Genomic DNA, 20,630 nt, shown 5'->3' on the forward strand with positions numbered 1-20,630 from the left:
AGGATTTGGTGAAACCTGAAGGAGGATTAAAAAATTTGTAAATCTAATGGGACAGGAATTGAAAACATTGGAAGCAATAAAATACATGGGAATGACATGTCCTGTTATTTTAGTATTATTTATATTATAGCAATTTGACTTTAAATTCAGTGAGTTCTTAGTAATTTTGTCATGTGCTTTTGTCTTTATATATATAATATATAAAGACAAAAGCACATGACAAAATTACTAAGAACTCACTGAATATATACTGAATGAATATATATATATATATATATATATATATATATATATATATATATATATATATATATATATATATATATATATATATATATATATATTTATTTATTTATTTATTTAATTTAGCTTTAATTTATTTTTATTTCTGTTTTTATTTTTTTATTCAGTATATTTATATTCTAATATTTATATAAAAAATTTGTTTCAGCTTTATTTCAATTAAAGAATAAAATTTTTGAATAGTTTAAGTTAACAACAACACTGTCCAAATCATTTGGTCCAAAACTAGCTCAAAATCAGTGGCGTACAGTGGTGTTCTGAAATGTGGAGGCAAAGTCCCCTCTGTTATATATATATTCATGAGTAAATTCGAGTAAATTCATGTCCCAGTTACACTTAATGTTATGACACATTTCTAGTTAAATAAACATTACATCAACAAAATATTCAGCTGTTCTATTTAACATTTTGTTCATTCAGACCTATTCACGAACATGCACGGAAACAAGAGGCGGGATTTATCACACAACCAATCACATCCAATAATAGTGTGACGGAGACATTGCCTCCTCTCACGTGACTCACGTAAGGATCTGTTAAAACTCAATGGACTCAGAGGAGGCAAGAGTGTTGGACAGTGTTACTTTAGAAAAACAAGTGATTATACACTTTTTACTGTCACATTTTGTAATATTTGCAGGGGTTTATATTTGTAATATTGATTAGTTTCTCATCGTTTTTTTTGTTTTGTTTTGTTTTTTTTTGGGACGGAGGAATCGCCCCTACTGAAAGTGGTTGGTGGCGCTAGAGGGTTTCAGGGGCAGATTGGATATTAAGAACATGCCCAATCTGTGTGCCATTATGGGCTGCTGTAGACTCCCATGATGCATGAAGAATAATTAAAGCCTTTCATTTTTGGTCCCTGAAAAAGATATGATGGCTCCAAAAATTTTAAAGGAATGAGTATAGTCTTGTTTTAGCAGATAAGATTATGAAAATAAGAGAGAGGACATATGAAGGCGGGATGCTTATGAATACTCACAAACATAGGTGGGTAACTTCGATGCGGTGAGGAAATTACCAGTGCTGCTTGCTGTTTTTGATCTTTTGTCCTCCAGGAAGATCAGTCCAACAACCTCATGACCACTAGGCTAAACTGTCCTCCAAAGGATCACCATTAATCATAATCGCATGAACCCGTAACTAGATTTGAAATTAGAACCTGCAGGAGCAGCATCCGTCTTCAAAGTCTATCTCCAGGTCATAGAATGTCTTCCAGGAGTTCAAACATTCATTCCCTCCTCCCAGTTCTAACACATCTCTTCAGGTCACCTTCCAAAGTTCTGGTGCCAAGTGATAAAATCCTCTCATCCACTCATTCATGAAGAGGTTGGTCACCATGGACACCCTCCATCTGCTTCCATAGCTACCTGGAGTGCAGATGATGTCATCACAGCGTCCTTAGACTGGGTTAAGGCCGGTACACACCAAACCAACAACAAAGAACTAGTAGGCTCACGTCGACTTTGACTGGACAAAAAAGTTGCATTTGAACATCACAAAAACTACAGCCTATGGCTAAGCATGAATGTTCTGCGCATGTATGAGAGATAATAACTGTGACTGTCCACAACAGCAGATGACAATAGTCTATATTCGTCATTCAAAAAAGGGAACGTGAACTAGCAATGTGAATAAACAAAGCAGCATTTGCTTTCCATTTTGAATATGAATCATGCTAATGAGTTTATCTTCACTTATATTGATTAAGCTACATACAGCCATGTTGTTTTTCGTGTTTTGGAATGCTCCAAAAAAGATAAAGATGTAGGTACATTTATAAGCGCCTACTTTGTGTAGAACTGTACTATCCTATGTAAAACTAGCCTGACCGATGCTCACCGACTGCCCGACGTTGGCCGACAGCCACCCATCAGCTTGGTGTGTCCAGACTCCCGGCCCTTAGATTGTAAAACATGGAATGACCATTGTTTTGAGCAACTAGTAGTTAATTACTTTTCTTCCTTCTGTAACATCAATAAGCATTTATTGATCTAGCATAAAATTATTTTCGAAAATATTGTTCACTTAAAGGCGCAGTAAGCAATTTCTGAGAAGCTCTATTGGTATTTGAAATCACCCAAACAAACACACCCCTACCAAAAAGGGTCACATCCTATATTCCTATAGGATTACTATAATATTTTGTCCCAAAATACTACAAGATTCCTATAGTTGTTTTTCATAAGGGATGTCTCATTCACATTAGCGTTATCAGCTGAAGGCTCGTTTGATAGGCCAATCGCGAACCTATTCGAGTACTTCGAGGTCTACACTCAATACAGACTGCAGTCTGTCAGTTAGGTATAACTGTCAGCACAGTCCCTCGGCACTTCGTACTACTGATCACCGTTTTACAAAAGGATTAATAGTTTGGAGTGAAGCATACGTACAATTGGTAAGTGACAAGGTTTTATGGAGTTATAGTACGAAACATATACGAAAGTTGATTGAGTTATAGGCTAATGTTACTGCTACAGCTACCGCGATGTCTTACCTGGAGATTCAACCAGATAACAAAATATGTCTGGAAACGACACCTCCGGCCATTTGGTTGGGTCATTGACCCAGTTTTTAATGAAATAAGGGCAATCATAACCTATTGCAGTTATTTTTGCAATGTACCGTTGCCGGTCGGCACGCGTCAATTACTCGCAATACGACATTTTTGTCATTCAAATACACACGATGTTCGCTGTGTTTTCCCCCACGCCGACTCCACCCTCGCCACGCCAGACCACGCCCCCAACTATGACTAGATGCCGACTGTATGTATGCAACACAGGCACCTCCCCCAACATGAGTGGACACGCCCCTTACTTCTGATTGGCTACAAGTGTGTTTTGATGCTCTGTCCAATACACTTTCAACAGCGTTTCTCAGAAATCCCTTAGTTACCTTACCTTTAAAGGTGCATTGCGCGAGAGTCTGAGTTTTCGCAGAACTACGCCCCCTCTGGCGGCAAGCGAAACTGCAACCAGAGGTGTGCACGCTCACGGACCACACGCACACGCACGCTTGCACGAGCTCGAGCTGGTCATATCATAACCCAAGGAGCATCAGCCGCACAAATCTTTTGTTTACAATCATAATGTCTTCAGAGGTAATAAAGTTTTAAATCTGCAAGTAATTTAAAATATGTGAAAGTAAAGGCAATTGAGTAAATAACACACTTATGTGTGAGGGAAAAAATGGGGGTAGTAGAAAACTTCGTTTTTTATTCCCATCTATCTCCATGTTGAACTGTGTTATGTGTTTACTGTATCCACTTATGACTATTATTATGGAAACACGTTCATGAACAATATAAGTTATAACTTTGTAAAAGCTCAAAATTGTAATCATGATACCATACCATACACAGTCGGTCAACAAAGTACACCCAAATGTCTCAAGGTAATAAACAATCAAGTGGCACTATGACGTTACCATAAAAGCCAAACAGGCTAATCCGCCGAAGATTTGCGGGGGTTTAGCCTGTTTTATTGATCAGCTAAGTAGCATATTCCAATAGCAATACATCGTAATTAAGCAGTAATTTGCTCAAAATTTGTGTCTAAGTATCTAACTTATATATCAGCATTTTATATCACAATCATTCTGAACCTGATCACTGACAATGGTAAGTTAGTAAAACCTATTCCGATTGTACATTTATCTAGCTTACGCTAAAGCATTACACATTTTATGGATCGTCATTTATTGTCATTATTGGCCGTATCAGACATTAGAGAATGGGATATATCTTACCTTTTTATCAAGAAAAAAGCCAACTGAGGATCCCGTTTGAGCCCTAGAGCAGACCGGAGATCTCTCCATTTGTTGAAAGCCTTCCCTATGTTTACTCTCGTCTTACCCCGACGCCTGTCTGACTCCAATTTGGACCTTTTGGTTGCACTAGACAAAAGTTCTCTTTTTTTTTTTAATCTTACGTGGAGTTTGCGTTGGTGTTTGAAATGAACTACAAGCCGGTCTCTTAGAATCCATTTTCTACGGAGAATGGCGGCGTCGGCGCATACACAAACCTGCCAGACATATGAGCGTGCCGTGAACGCGCATGACGTCACGCCCAGTCTCAGATTCCGACCCGAATCCCTCTTATTTATTTTACTGTACAGGATTATAGAGGCAATCGCAGTGATCAGAGAAGGGCTCAGTCAGCCCATCAGGCAATTGTTTAAGCATGTATGGGTTAGAAAACGGGTATTTTTAACATGAAAAGTTGCGCAATGCACCTTTAATTCATATTAGTTTATATTAAATAAAGTTAGAACAAATTAATAAAATAAAGTTAATTAAAAATTTGTTTATATATAAATAATGTTAGTTCATTCTTAGTTCAAGATAACTAATGCATTCTTAATGAATAGAACCTCATTGTAAAGTTCACACAGTCCTTTTCTTGTGTGCATGATTCATCAGAATATGTAATTCTATAAATATTCTATTTCAGTCAAAAAGTACATCACGTTACAGTAGTAAAATGTTTTTGAATATCTTTTCATCTTTAATGTATTTGTATGTTTGTGGTAAATAGTCAGGTTCAATAGTGATGTTCAATCAGGTCAATTTGCTAATAAAACCGTGAATGAAACATGCAAGAAGCAACGTACTATCAATTTGTAGAAATATAGCCACAGGCCATATTTTTTCTAGGTTGGTTAGAAATCAAGGTTGCATATTTCTTAGTCTACATGACAGAAAATAAATGTACTTTAAATCCAGGGCTTGATATAAGTGATATTGACACAATATACAAAATATTTGTGCTTATCCTGAGATGCAAAAACATGCTCCTGTATGATACTTCGCTTTCACAGCCTTTGAATGAATAATAAAATAACATTCGGTGACAGCTGATCCATTCCAGTGCAGATCTGCAGTGTCTAATTTAAATTAACATCTTTTAATTTGATGAACACATCCTTTCACGTCACATTGTTATTAGCGGGACATGATTAGCTGTGATACAGTAATGTCTAATGAAGGATGATGTTATTCTAACAAGTCAAATAATTTGGAATTAACCTATCATAACATTCATTTTCATTCTGACACACTAGCTAATGTAACTCATTTGCACAACATCAGTTGACTTAAGACATTCAGAGTGATGTCTTAGCAGTTAGCGTATGTGTTTTGGCACGTTGAACCATAGTGCTAATGAGGGCAACACTAGTTTGGGTCGTTTCCTATCACTGTCCCTGTCAGTAGACCTGTCTAAAAGGCTAAAAATTGTTTACTGTGTAGCACTGGTGGTCTTAACATGCCTGTAGCATTGCTAGCCATAGCCTGTGTTCACTTCTGTTACTGTTATCTTAAAGGAGAACTCCGGTCAATTTTAACATTGAGCTCATTTTTTTGTAAATTTGGAGTGCTGTCAGTACAGAGAACAACGACAAAAATTGGTGTTGCCTACACCGTGTTATCCTCTTTTTAAAATTTGCACCCTGTTGACTTCAATGGGGCAAGTTTTAAACCTGCTTTTAGCCTCTTAACATCCTTGATGTGTCGTTACAAGTGCACAGGTCATGTGAGTGATTCCTTCGGAGTGAACGCGGGTGAATCTGACTGCAGTAGATGTGAAAGATATTAATAAAAATTATGTTTATTCAGCCAGCGCACATACCTGTATTTACATCCTGTTTTCGGTCGAAGTCCACAGTAGTCGATTGTTGAGTTCACGCGCATAGGTTTAGTACCTATGATCACGCGCGTGAACTCGACAATCGACTTCTGTGGACTTCGACCGAAAACAGGATGTAAATACAGGTATGTGCGCTGGCTGAATAAACATCATTTTTTATATATTTCTTTCACATCTACTGCAGTCAGATTCACCCGCGTTCACTCCGAAGGAATCACTCACATGACCTGTGCACTTGTAATGACACATCAAGGATGTTAAGAGGCTAAAAGCAGGTTTAAAACTTGCCCCATTGAAGTCAACAGGGTGCAAATTTTAAAACGAGGATAACACGGTGTAGGCAACACCGATTTTTGTCGTTGTTCTCTGTACTGACAGCACTCCAAATGTACAAAAAAATGAGCTCAATGTTAAAATTGACCGGAGTTCTCCTTTAAGGTACAGTAGTTATCTAGTTTTCCCAAGGTTTTACAGTAGATGGTTTTGAACACTTGTCAGCTGGTATCCCTGGGAGTCTAGTTGGCCAATTAGCTAAACTAGCAAATTTCACTCTCTCTCTTGCAGGTTCACCATTCAGAGATGAGATCACGTTAGGTGTGCTGCAGCTCCAAGAAAACAACAGATTAGAAATCCTAAAGCGTCGTTGGTGGGAGGGGGGAAAGTGTCTTAAAGAAGAAGACCATCGAGCCAAAGGTGAGTGAAGATTATACTCATTAGCACTTCACCATAATGTACTGTTCTGTTACTGTACGTCTTGATGCCGACAGTACTGGCACTTTAATATATAGGGTCTGGTACAACCCTGGATGATTATAATCTCAAGTATGTGTGTGTGTATTTATTGAGCTATTCTCACAGGGACAAAAAATTGATGTATTTGTCTTATCCTTTTAACCTACAAAAAGAGATTTAGTTATATCATATGTTATGTCTAAGAATACAAACAGATGTATTTTTGGATCAAGAATAGATATATATATGAATGCACAGATAGCCAAATCCAAATTTCATGTTGTTTTTATAAACATAAACATTGATATAAATCATGGAAATTCATTGGTCATAAAAGGGTGGGAATCCTGAATGTAGATGTAGGCCTTTTGCTCTTCAACAAACACCTGTTTGTGTTAAATCTAAAAAAATATATATTTTTACTCAAATCACACAAACATTGGCAGTGTGGATATTTGATTTCCTGTCGTTCTTTATATTGTTGTAATATTACATATAGGATGTAGCCTGGCTCCGCCCTCCTACGTACTTCCGCTCAATTTTCATTTTCCTTCAGTACTCCGTCTGGGTTTGCGGTATATTCGTGGGTTTTCTCCGTCCAAATTTTTACCGGTCCAATCAGCGAACAGAGGGAGTGGCTGAGGACGATGACGTTGAGGTTGTGCGCTAGTTTGAGTTGTAGGGTTACGTCACGACCAAACGTTAGTGGTGTAGTGGTAAAAAAAGAGGTGGGTAAACTATAAATTCTGGTGGACCACGATGTGGTCACCCGGTAAGGTGGGCCACTGCCTACCGGTGTATGTGTATCCTGATGACATCGCTGGCTATCATTTGATGGTTCTACCAAGGGTATCACTGGTTGTTCCCTCATCATAGGTCACACAATCACTATTCAATTCATATATTAATCTAAGTTCTTGTTAAAGAGACTCAAAAAGGATTAATATGGTTGAAATCTATAAAGTTTACTAAATGACAAAACAGAGAAAACAAAAATATTTAAGAGAGATTTTTTATTATTATTATTATTATTATTATTATTATTATTTTACTTTTTTTATTTCAAGCAAATAGTGTGACAACAGAAAAAAAAATGCATAATAATAAGAATAATAATAGTAAGAAATCATTTAATAATAATTAATGATTAGGGACTTGGGATTATTTTCATAGTAGATTAATCTGTTGAAAACTTCCTCGATTAATTGATTAGTTGTTTGGTCCTATGTCAGAAAAATGTGGATGAGTGTTTCCCTGTAGAGGGAAAAGTCTTTAAAGGGATAGTTGACCCAAAAATGAAAATTCTGTCATCATTTATTCTCCCTCAAGTTGTTCCAAAGCTGTATGATTTCCTGTCTTCTGCTAAACACAAAAGAAGATATTTTAAAGAAGGTCGGTAATTAAACAGTTGCTGGTCCCCATTGACATCCATAGTATTTTTTTTTTTTCCTATGGAAGTCAATGGGGTCCATCAGTCGTTTGGTTACTGACTTTCTTCAAAATTTCTTCTTTTGTGTTCAGCAGAAGAAAGAAAGTCATACAGGTTTGGAACAACTTGAGGGAGAGTAAATGATGACAGAATTTTCATTTTTGGGTCAACTATCCCTTTAACCTGGTGCAGGCTTGATTCCCTGTGAATCTCTTGTACAGTTGGGTTTGCTCCCTACATTAAACCAGCTGCCTGTAATGAATAAAAAAAAATAAAAAAAACTTCTTTTTTTTTGCATCGTTTTAATGATTTCCTGTTGCGGCTGCGATCAAGTTTCATTATGCGTGTGTTTTCTGCTACGTGTGTGCGCCGTTCTCTTTGTTTCGTGTGTGTGTGTGTGTGTGTGTGTGTGTGTGTGTGTGTGTGTGTGTGTGTGTGTGTGTGTGTGTGTGTGTCGGCGCGCTGCGCTCTCTGCTCAATGTTCTGCTCCGTGTTTGCGCTGCGCGTTCTGCTCTGTCGTTAACGGCCCAAATGCTCGAATCATGTACCGATCGGCGATCACGCACTGGAAAAGCAAAGTCCGCTCAAATAACGTGAAATTTAGAGGTGGATAAACGCAATGTAGAGGTGGATAAACGCAATGTAGAGGTGGATAAACGCACTTTGGAGGTAGGCAAACGCTATTTCCGAATTTTGGGAGGTGCGTAAACGGCGTTTACGTGCGTTTAGCCTCCACTACATCCCTTATGGCAGATCCAGAGTTAAACTTCAACAGAGTACCCGCTTTCAAGGAAGTTAATGCTTGTCAATGGGGAGTGGCCAGACTCTCTGTACAAATGAAATGTACGAGAGTCTGGTAGGACCAGGCTATATAGGATGTGCTTCATCCGTCAGTTTCAAATGACAGATGCTTCACAGTTCTGCCAACACTGTGACTGTTTATTTATGTGGTCTGGTGATATTTGAATTCTATGTGTTGTAGACTCACACTGGCCCAGTGGGTATGGAGGGAAAATGGTAGCTGAGGCATGTAATTTGTTGCGGAGGCATGTACACACGTGTGCCTATGAGTGTTATTTCTTTAGTGTGGTTCACAAAGCTTGTATTTTTACCAGATAGTGACATTTACAGACTCTCATGGTTATTTACAGGTCTACAAGAAAATGTCAAATAAAATGAGCTTCAAAATAATCTGAGTGTTTTTGTGATCTGGTACTTCCTGGTCAGTTCCTGTTTGTTCTAAACTATCAATTTTTGTTCTGTGTTGGGTGACCATTAAAATGTAATGGTCACCCAACACAGAACAAAAATTAATTATCATACAAAAATTAAACAATGAAATGTATTTCTATTAATATATAATTAAGAAGATATTTCTCCTGTTTTGTTATACTCCCAATGGCTCCTGACTCAATTTAGGCTCCATTTTCCAGATTTTTTTATAATTTTTTTCTGTAGGTGTCATAATGCAGTTTATTCTTCCTAATATCATTTAAAAAAAACAGAGAATACAGATGTTACTTCCCTTGCTCAAATTAATTTTATTGCAAATTAAATTGCTCAGACTCTTTTTTACCAATTCATTAAAACAAATCCATTCAGTCTTCATTCTTTCCGCTGATAACTCTTAGGAATACCGCCCACACCCACCTACATCTCAGAAATGTAGTTTAATAGGATCCCTCTGGAATCCTACGGGAATGCAGATCTCTAATCAGATCCACAGTGTGTTTGTAGAAGGACAGTTCTGTGTGTTGCTCACATTGCTATGTTTTTCCTCCAGGTCTAGGTATGGAGAATATCGGCGGGATATTCGTGGTGCTGATATGTGGGCTCATTATAGCTGTTTTTGTAGCCATTATGGAGTTTGTGTGGTCCACGCGCCGGTCAGCCGAGACAGATGAGGTACGCCCTCACTCCCGTACTGGGTACTGCCCTGCCCGAAACCACAGACATGCACGAGTAGGTCACAACGCCAACCAGTCACGCCGTCTGTGTTCGTAATGTAACTGTTTTATAGCTTTCTATTTAGCGTAGCTCTAACGGTGAGCATAGTGCTAGCATTGGTCATTGGTTCGATTTCCAGGAAATGCATCTTAAAAAAGATGTACCTTGGATGCAGTGTGTGCAATTTGCTCTGGATAAAAGCATTTGCCAGATTCATGTATGTAAATTTAGGGACAGATTGCTTGATTTGGAATGAATGCTACTGTAGACCATTTTAGCATGTTCATTTAATTTAATGGAAGTTTAGAAGTTTTTTAGAAGAAAATGCTTGCCCATGCAACACTTACCAGCATACAGTAATAGTGAATCATAGTCTTTGAGTTTCACAATATTTGAAAACATATTATATTAATTTTATTTTAGACAAATGGGAAAGAAAAAACTTACTTTTATTCAATTCAGGATGGCAAAGCATGTCACTAGTAACGCCAAGGTTATAGGTTATGTTTCCCTATGAGCACATTTACTGATATCATATATATATCTAAAATGCATTTCCATCGCTTTCGATAAAATCATCTTCCGAATGCATATATTTCAATTTATGGTTTTTTTTATATTAGTCCACCTGTTAGAGAAACCCCTAACTTAGTGGTTCTCAACCAGGGGGGCGGGGCCCACTATGAGGCCTCAGCAAATTTCCAAAGGGGCCTCAAGATGACTTAAAATGATTAAAATAAGAAAAAACTCCATTAGAAAAAAATGGGGCCTTCAAATAATGTTGTGGACAATGGGAGGAATTGGTTTGAGGTTGAGAACCACTGCCCTAACTCTCAATACGATATGTAATAATGGTGATGCCCACTTTAGGCAAATGAGAAAATTTGTATTTTTTAAAAATAGTCTCCCGTCATTTCATTTAGTCTTTTCTTTTTACGTTTTTGTATATTTCCTTCCTGACTCTCTTTTCACTCTTCCTCCTCACTAAGGTGTCAGTATGTCAGGAAATGATGACTGAATTCAGGAACGTTATCTCCTGTAAAAAGAACTCTCGTTCGCGCCGCCGCCGACCCCTCTCGTCCCAGGGCGTTCTTCGGCACCCAGCCCGTCTCCCTTTAGGAGTTCCCCGGCCCGTACGCCTTGTGCGGGAGATGCGTCTTAGCAACGGCAAACTCTACAGTGGGACGGGGCCGTTAACCGGTGCTGCAGCAGGACCAGGACCCGGTGTGGGCGCTGCGGAAATGGGCCCGGGCCCTCAGCGACTGCTGGAGGACCCTCTCAGTGCCAGTGTCCCGAGCAGCACGCCGGCTCTGCTCCCCACAGCGGCGCCCCGCGGCTGCACACACGTACGGGTGTGCCAGGAGTGCCGGCGGATCCAGAGCCTTCGCTCCACGTCCTCTTGTTCGCGCATCTCGCCACTGGCCTCCGCCACATCATCTCTCCCGCGTTTGCCACCGCCACCGCCCTCCTCCACCTCCAATACAAACACCGACAGTGAGGGTGGGGGGTCGGGCAGCCCACGCAGGGCCAAACCCACACCCCCTCCGAGACCAATCCCGCCCATTAAAACCCCCTCCACTGATCTCCTCTGCAAGCAGGACTGAGGCCGCCTTTCATCTGGACAATAAATTAATGTAAATGAGTGCTGGAGGACAGATTGAACAACTCTGTCCACACCTCCAGTCAAAGTGACCTCTGGGATACTGCAAATAAAGGCCATTTTTGGATGCGAAATTACATTAATGGACACTGAGTGAGAGAAAGATGATTCAGCCAACCGCTTCCTGTCCAAGTGTCTGGTTTAACACCACGTCATTCAGTGGCACTCGGAGAGCCAGGGAGGTTTGGCACGCTGTTGAGACTATGTAATGCATATCCCGTGGAAGTATGCTATGCAACATGTCATGAAGGGAAACACGGAAGGAAACTATAAGGACAACTATCAGTTTTGCGTAGAAGTACGAATCTTCTCCATGATTTGTGTTGGGGGACTGTATACACTCCTGTGAGAGTCTGTACCTAAAATGTGTGCACGTTGAACTGAAAGGACTTTGGTGCAAATTCTTTTCTTTTTCTTTCTTTCTTTCTTTAAACAAGGGCGAAGGGTTACAATTCATTTTTATTCCTGAATGTCACTTGGTTGGTTTCCTTTCTAGCTTTTTCTTTGGTTTCATTCTTTTAATCCCTTCTTTTTCTTTTTTTTCCTCTTGTTAATTACTCTGAGGACAAAGTATATAGATTTTTGTAAGTTTTGAGGGTGAAGTTTTATGGTTCTTCAACCTCTAAGATTACTCTCCTGGTTTCAATCTCTCATCTTCTGTCTTATTTAATAAAAACACCAGCTGTTAAAGGTTCAAATCAACATGAAACGGAATTTTAAAAAACTGTTTGCTTAAAAAATGTAATACATTTCCAGATAAAACAGGATATTCAAGAATGAAAATGTAGAGTGGGACTTTATTCATTAGGAATTGATCGGATCGCGCAAAGTGAGCGTTCCAGACATGAATGTCAGTGGAATGTGAAGATCGCGTTCAGCCTTGAGACCATCTCAGCAAATCCCGGTGGTAACGTTGCCTTTTCAAATCTATTGTTATTTAATATTTTTGCCATAACTTTTATTGTATTAACATAAACCGGGATTAAATTACTGTGTTACCAATTGGCAAGATTTTAGGAAGGCTGCATTATTGTACCAGTGCCAGTTTGTCTATTAGTCAACATTAACTAATAGCATGCACAGATGCTGTCAGCCAAACAGAAAAGTCTTTTCAGAAGAGAGAAAGTTACATTTTTGTGAAACATTATAATATTCAAGCATTTTTTGCTTTCGAGTGACGTGCACTGGTGAATCGTTCACAATAAGACCAAGAATGTGTGTTAGGAAACTAAATAGGATCAGTTTTGATTTCATGTTGATTTTAACAAGCTGTCCATCAATATTTGCAACTCGTAAGTACACAGAGAAATACTTCTCATCCACGGAACGAGGACAACAACATCAAGACGAGACAAAAACCCCTTTGTGAACCTGAAGGGGCATTTATCTGATTATGTGAGAGGATAATTAATGATGTTTTTCATTATAGAACTAAATGAGACTCTGTCATGAATGGTTTGTTGAAGTGCACTAGAAGTTGCTGTCTGGGTGCTTGTGAGATGCCAATATCCATTTAAATCCAAAGTGTAAACATAGCAGCCCTGTTTAGAATCTGCAGCGCTATAGCATTCGTATGTTGGTGCTTCATGAGTGTGTGTGTGTGTGTGTGTGTGTGTGTGTGTGTGTCAAAGAGAGATGGAAATGTAATCGTATTTTTTTTTTTTTTTTCAAAGCTGATTCTTTTTTTATTTCTCATTCATTTTCAAAGATTTCTATACCAGTGCTTGAAGAATCACACCCACAATTAAGAAAATGAGGCAAATGATTCAGATTATATTGTTATTAATATTCCAATAAAACTGTGGGGTTATGTAGGAGGGCTGTGTTACCCTCTTTCGTTAAATATATAGACACATGTTTGGAATAAAACAGAGTGATTCAAACTGTGACTTTTGCCCTTGATGGATGTTTCTAGTAATTTGATCATTTAGAAAAAAATCTTTCTCACTATATTATTTATCATGCATAATCTGTTTGGAATGTGGTGAAAATCAAGCTTTTAATGTTGTTTATATATATCTATGTGGCGTTTTTAATATGCTTTAAGACAAACCGTGTGCAAATTCATAAGTCAACACCATTCCTGAGTATTTTCTCTTTAAAACTGCAGTGAACCAAAATCGCTGGTGTTTCTGACGTCACAAACTACCTTGTAACCAATCAGATCAACGTGTGATCGTCAACGAGTGGATCTCTGAGCTGGTGTGAATGAGTGGAGACGGGGCTCATTTGCATATTTCTAGAACCATGTATACTTAATGAGGCAAGGCTGTAGAGTTACATTCAAGCTATTTTAAGGCATGAAGAAATTTTTTTTTTTCAAGGAATCAACTTTTAAATATATAATTTTGGTGATCAAAGATGAGTTTTAAGGGATACAATTATTGACTACAGGCTACACTTAAATCCTCACACTGTCTCCTAACTGGGTGTGACACGATCAAATTCTGCTATAAATGCTTGAACTTAAAAAATCAGAGCGATAAACAAGAGGACATTGTATAGGCCACTTGGTTTCTATGGCTGCGTTTAATAAAGAAGGTAGCTGCTGTATTATTGTTATAATTCAATTATTGATTTAACTATGTTCATAAAAACAACCTCTCTCATCTCAGATGATCCCTTTCCACCAACCATCGTACCGTCACAGCACACAGCCAATCCCTGTGCAGACCTGCTGTATGGCCCCGCCCATAGTGAAATCTCATTGGTCCAAAATCCCACTCCATATAACGTAATTTTTCTTCACAACATTGAATCCTTTGTAAGAAAGATCTAAACATTAAATATTTAATTACAAAGTATTGTAGTAGATGTTGATGTTTTAATAGTGCCTGAGTTTAAAAAAAAAACGTATTTCTCTTTCGTGACAGCTCGAGCCTCGTGCACTTGCAGGTAGTCGCTAGTGAGGTTTTTTTTTTACATGCCGTGAAAGCAGCTTAAACATCAGACATTTTCTGATTGCCCATGTTTGTGTTATGCAGTGCTGCATTTTCATTTTCATTGTGATTCACAAATTACCTGCGTCACGCCTGGTTAGGGCACAATTGTTGTTGCATCTCTGTAATCGAAGGTATCCATTATGTTAACAATTAAATGTTTATGCATTCTTAGAAGAACAAGCACATGTTAGTCAAGGTCAGTCACACTACACGTCACATGTTATTTAACCAAATATATACACTAGCCAGATGCATAGCTGTCAACCCTCCCGTTTTCTCCGGGTTTCTCACGTATTTGAACTCTTTTCCCGCTGTCTTCCCGTTTTAGTATTTTCCCGTAAAATATCCCGTATTTTTAAAAGTCTTAAAAACGGCCAGATTTTCATCCTAGGTCTTAAATTTCATTTAGTCAGGTGACAGATCTAAAAAAGTGTTTACCCTCGTTCATTTCCAGAAACGCTGGCCGCAGAAAGTTGTTACAAAGTAGCAAAAAGTATGGAGTTGTAGCCTACAAAGCGGAGCGCTAGATCAGGGGGCTCCAACTCGTCGCTCGCGTGCTACCAGTCGCTCATGGCTTGATATGAGCTAGCTCGCCAGAGGCCGTTCACATATCGCGTCTTTTGCGCGCTCAAGTTTGTTCAAATGTAGGCGCGCGGCAAGCACGCTCATAATTGAAGCGACGCGCAAATTTTTTTACTAGGCGCAACAAGATGAAAAAAATCTACACTTTTCAGAATGCCGCAAACGCACCGCAGGTCATGTGACAGGAACCAACCAATCACCCCTTTCCATAACAACATTGAAAGCACAGTCAACATGAAGGATGGGGGTGCACCCAAACACTACTAATAAATATAAGCTATAATGTGTAAATGTCAGTAATTTATCTTTTTTGACTTTTTATAAAAAAAATATTTAAAGGCTGAAATATGAGGTTTATCTTTGAATAAAACCTTTTTTGTCAAAACTTTATTTGAACTTGTACATGTTAGTAGATAACATGTTGCAAGACACTCTTCTAAAATCTGGCAATCATTTTTAATGGTATTTTAATGTTTACGTAAACAAAAAGTGCATATTGATGCTAATCAATTTGTTTTTTGCTGTTTTTCGACATAAAACTTGTTGAATTGACTTCATTCTGTAGTATTAGTACTTTTTGAACAGGATTCTGTGATAACCGTGATCATTTTGGTCATTTTAATCATCTTATCATTTCCTCTAGTTATGATCAACTAAAACAACAATCAACAATAACTGTGTTTTTACAGTATAATATGCAAAAGTACAATTTTCTATTAAAAAAATATCTACCTCTCCCTCTGTCTCACACACACACATCAGATAATCCTAGATAGATAGAAAGATAGATAGATAGATACATAATGATCCCGAGGTAGCTATCTATCTAACTTGGATAATGCGTCGTCACGTGTAGGGTCTTAAATTTGAATCTTTATGGTCTTAAAATGTCTTAAAAAGGTCTTAAATTTGACTTACTGAAACCTGCAGAAACCCTGAATGTTTACTTTGTTAATAAATAAAGCTCTTTAAACATATCCATTGGTCTGTAAAATATATTGTGTAGTTATAAACTCTTTAGACTGTTAATGATTAGTGCTTTTAAAAAAAAGTTTTTGGGTAAGAATCGTGTAAAAAAAAATCCCTTATTTTGGGGATGGATTCCGGGAAATCTCCCTTATTTTCAATGTTCAATGTTGACAGCTATGGCCAGATGTTATCGACCTGTTCAACACATTTTCAGATGTCCACAGGAAAGACGATATTAAAGCATTTCCACATATTTTAAAGGATACTTGACATTTGCTTATGAATTACATAAGGGCAGCCAAGGGGAGATGATAAGATGACTAAACAGAGCAGATGTCCTGATTTTTGTGCTTTTACATGCAAGTGAGAGAAAAGGGTTGAAATAATTGTTCAAAACTGCCTTCCAGTGGTAGACAGAAGCATTACCGTAGATGTTCTTAGGTTAACGCAGTGCTCCTACCTACGTGATGTTCTGGATGTCCGAGGTCAAATGAGGGCAGGAAAATGAGAGGACATGGGAAGAAGCACAGGCTGTGAGTTCAAGTGAAATGAGCAATGCTGACGTAAAGAAAAATGCAGAAAACAAAATGAGAATCTATTTTTAAAAATGTCTTCTAGTCTTCGTGGAAGGGACAGAACAGTGTATAAAGAGATGCTGTAAGCATGCTTTTAAAAATGCTCAACCATAGATGCGTCATGCCCCTAATGAGATCCCTAACATTTCAGTCAAGTGGATTTTAAAGTCCAACTGAAATCAAAATGGAACCTATTTACTTTGTTAGCGCATATTACTAGTCTTGTGGTGAACAATTAATCCGTGCAAGTTAAAACACGGAAAAAAATGTTTTGGCTTCGTAATCTTTAATCAAAATCTGAAAATGCCCCTCCTCTCTGCCTTGGAGGACCTTCCCTGATGACGTATGCTTGACGGCTTGGGTTGAGAAATGCTTAACCACTCCCCTCAAATCGTTAGTCTGTAATGAGCGAGAGATGGAGAGGAGGAGCACTAGAGTAAAACCCTGCCCTCTGTTCAATATTCCTTTTCACTGGGAAATACGTCACAGCACTGGAGAAAAGTCGTTTGCAACTTCCGGTTCACGCGGACTTTAAATGAAACTTTGGTCACAATTCTCACTAACTACGACTTTTGCCTCAATAAACTCCTAATTACTGCTTATTAATAGTTAGTAAGGTAATTGTTAACCTTAGGTACTGGGTATGATTAAGGGATGTAGAATATGGTTATGCAGAATAAGGCATTAATATGTGCTCTAGAAGTACTAATAAACAGCCAATATCCTAGTAATATACTTTTTTTTTTTTTTTTTTTTGGTGCAACCTTTCTTTGCCAAGATGACAGTTCTGGATCTTCTCCTATAATGCGTACAAGGTTGATGAAGATGATCTTCAACTCATCCCACAGGGTTTTTTATGGGGTTTGCATCAGGGACTGATATGGCAAAACCTTCATTCTGTTTATTTTGAGATGTGCTTTGGATCATTGTCATGCAAGATCCAACCCAGTTTAAGCTTCCTGACAGGGTCAGTCAGGTGTTGTTTTAAAATCTCCTGGTACTTGGAGTTTATGATACTGTGTATCCTAACAAGCTGTCCATAGTCTTTGGACGAAAATGATCCCCACAGCATTAAAGGGATACTCCACTTTTTTCGGAAATATGCTCATTTTACATCTCCCCCAGAGTTAAACAGATGAGTTTTACCGTTTTAGAATCCATTCAGCCGAACTCCGGGTCTGACGGTACCACTTTTAGCATAGCTTAGCACAGATCATTGATTCTGATTAGTCCAGTAGCATTTCTTTCAAAATGACCAAAGAGTTTCAATATTTTTCCTATTTAAAACTTGACTCTTCTGTAGTTAAACCGTGTACTAAGATCGACGGAAAATGAAAAGTTGCGATTTTCTAAGCCTATATGGCTAGGAACTACTCTCATTCCAGCGTAATAATCAAGGAACTGTGTGGCTGTACCATGAGTGCAGCAGGCGTAATGATATGACGCAGCGCCTGAAAATAGGTCTAATAGGTTAGACAAACTTAGTCCCGGTCACGTTGGAAGAAGTTACCGAGCTGGGGACTATTTTCAGGCGCTGCGTCATATCATTACGCCTGCTGCACTCATGGTACAGCCGCACAGTTCCTTGATTATTACGCCGGAATGAGAGTAGTTCCTAGCCATATAGGCTTAGAAAATCGCAACTTTTCATTTTCCGTCGATCTTAGTACACGGTTTAACTACAGAAGAGTCAAGTTTTAAATAGGAAAAATATTGAAACTCTTTGGTCATTTTGAAAGAAATGCTACTGGACTAATCAGAATCAATGATCTGTGCTAAGCTATGCTAAAAGTGGTACCGTCAGACCCGGAGTTCGGCTGAATGGATTCTAAAACGGTAAAACTCATCTGTTTAACTCTGGGGGAGATGTAAAATGAGCATATTTCCGAAAAAAGTGGAGTATCCCTTTAAAGATCCACCAAAATACTGCACAATGTGGACGAGGTACTTTTCAACATGGCTATGTTTCTGACGATGCCAACGTCAGAACGATGACGATGCCCTGACGATGCTCTGGTGTTTTTCCAAAAAGCTTTATTTTGGTCTGATCTGATCTTAAAAAAAAACAAAAAAAAAAACAGTAACACCTGGCAACCTGTACTGTAGGTGCATGAGCTTGCTTTTTTATTGCAACCTTCCCAAACAAGCTGTGGTTATAAGATCTGATCATAGTTTTGAAGAATTTTTCACCCCAATACTAGCAACTGCAATTCTCCAACTTTGAGCTTTAGTTTGTTTGACGACTCAAACCAATACTAAGGCTGAACTTAAAAACATACCACATGAATGGGAATATACTTAAAGGGATATTTCAGCGCTGGAAAGATGAATGTGTATTTAAATGTGCTAATTTATGTAGTAGAAATGTGACTTTTTTTTTAGAAGTTGGTGACTGAGAAAAGCCAGAAAATGTATTTTTGGCTCATGTGGATGAAAGACAACAACTCCCAGAATGCACTTGCCTCGCGGCCCTACAAGGCCACTCCCAAGCAACGCCTACCGGTTACAGAGGCCAGTATCGGAAGAAATGATACAACTAGACTGCTAGTTGACTCGAAACTGAAAAGACGCCGTTTTATCGTGAGATCCCCCTATGGGCCGGTTGAAAACGTGGATCTAGCTCCTACTACTGGCTGTAGTCTCTTGCCTCTGGACGAAAAAGCCTCAGATGACGCAAAATGACGATTTTTGCATTATCTGAGTTTTTTTTTCCCAGACACACAATACAGAAATCTCTCGTCTCAGCGGGACATGAGGGAGGGAAGCACGGCCATTCGAAAATACTACCGGGTTTCTACTGATACAAAGCTTAATACTAATCAGTGAAGTATCCCGTTAAGTTATAATTTCTAGGGGTTCCAATAATTGTGGAATATTTCAGGGAAAAAAAATATTTGTTTCATTTTAAGACTTTAATAAAAGGTTACATTTTTTTGAATATTTTGAATGAACAACAAAGAGGAGAAATGGCAACAACAAAAACCACAGTCAGTTTTGCTCATATTTACCAAGGGTGCCAATATTTGTGGGTCCACTGTAAATCTTGGTCCATTTTCCCCATAGGACTTTTGCATAGGAATTTTGCAATTTATTTTACAAAGTTAAACAACAGACCTAAGATGGAATTTGAACTATATTTTCTCACTGGACTGCTGGAAATCTTGCATTTGCTTATAAAAATCTAAGTAGGCCTAGTTAAAGTTTCTAGTTCTAACAGAAGGTACTGTCATGACTTCCTGTTTGTTTTGTTCATTCCTTTATACTGAAATCTTAGATAGGTCTGAAACTGAAGGTAAAGACTTGAAAAATCCTGATTAATCAAAAAAAGAAAAGAAAACATGGTAAATCTGAATAATGATCCTGAATAAAAAGCGACGTCAAAACAGTGATTCTTGAGACCTGGACAAAACATTTCCCATAAATTGTCCCAAAATGACTATCCCTTACTATCCCTTAAACCAACTCTTCAGATTATAAGAAAATGAAATAATATAACTAATATAGACAATTTTCAGCTGGACAAGAATTTTACCCCAGACAAAATTGTCCACTATTGACAGCTTTCAACAGTAACATATTTCAAAATATGTATTAACTTGATTTGTTTTCCCCTGAAGGGAAAAAATGTCTAATTTGGGGCCCTGTGCTAGATAAGAAAACATGTGACGGCACGTCAATTCACTCAGTTCCCATATGCAACACCCTTGGGCAGCTATTAGCTGGGGGTACACATAAATCAGAAAGTGGTAGAAAAATGTGTTATCTTAAAGTAATTGTTTTCAGTGAAGCATACTCTTGAGCAGACCAACTGCCAGCAGCGTTGTTCCACTGTCATTCAGCTCTC

General features: G+C 38.3%; 1 protein-coding gene across 2 annotated transcripts in view; it reads left to right on the top strand.

The window, feature by feature from the left end:
• LOC311300095 (glutamate receptor ionotropic, kainate 5) overlaps positions 1-14,189 on the top strand; it is a 104,112-nt gene extending 89,923 nt beyond the window's left edge. The window contains exons 20-22 of one of the 2 annotated variants that reach the window (XM_084424210.1): positions 6,515-6,643; positions 9,895-10,073; positions 11,048-14,189. In XM_084424210.1, the coding sequence (XP_084280336.1) occupies positions 6,515-6,643; positions 9,895-10,073; positions 11,048-11,662 (923 nt within the window). In that variant the 3' untranslated portion in view covers positions 11,663-14,189. The remainder of the gene's footprint in view (positions 1-6,514; positions 6,644-9,894; positions 10,074-11,047) is intronic. The other variant, XM_084424211.1, reaches the window with a different exon arrangement.
• The last annotated feature ends 6,441 nt before the right edge of the window (positions 14,190-20,630 follow it).

Source organism: Rutilus rutilus, assembly GCF_951802725.1.
Source record: "Rutilus rutilus genome assembly, chromosome: 11".
NCBI lineage: Eukaryota > Metazoa > Chordata > Actinopteri > Cypriniformes > Leuciscidae > Rutilus > Rutilus rutilus.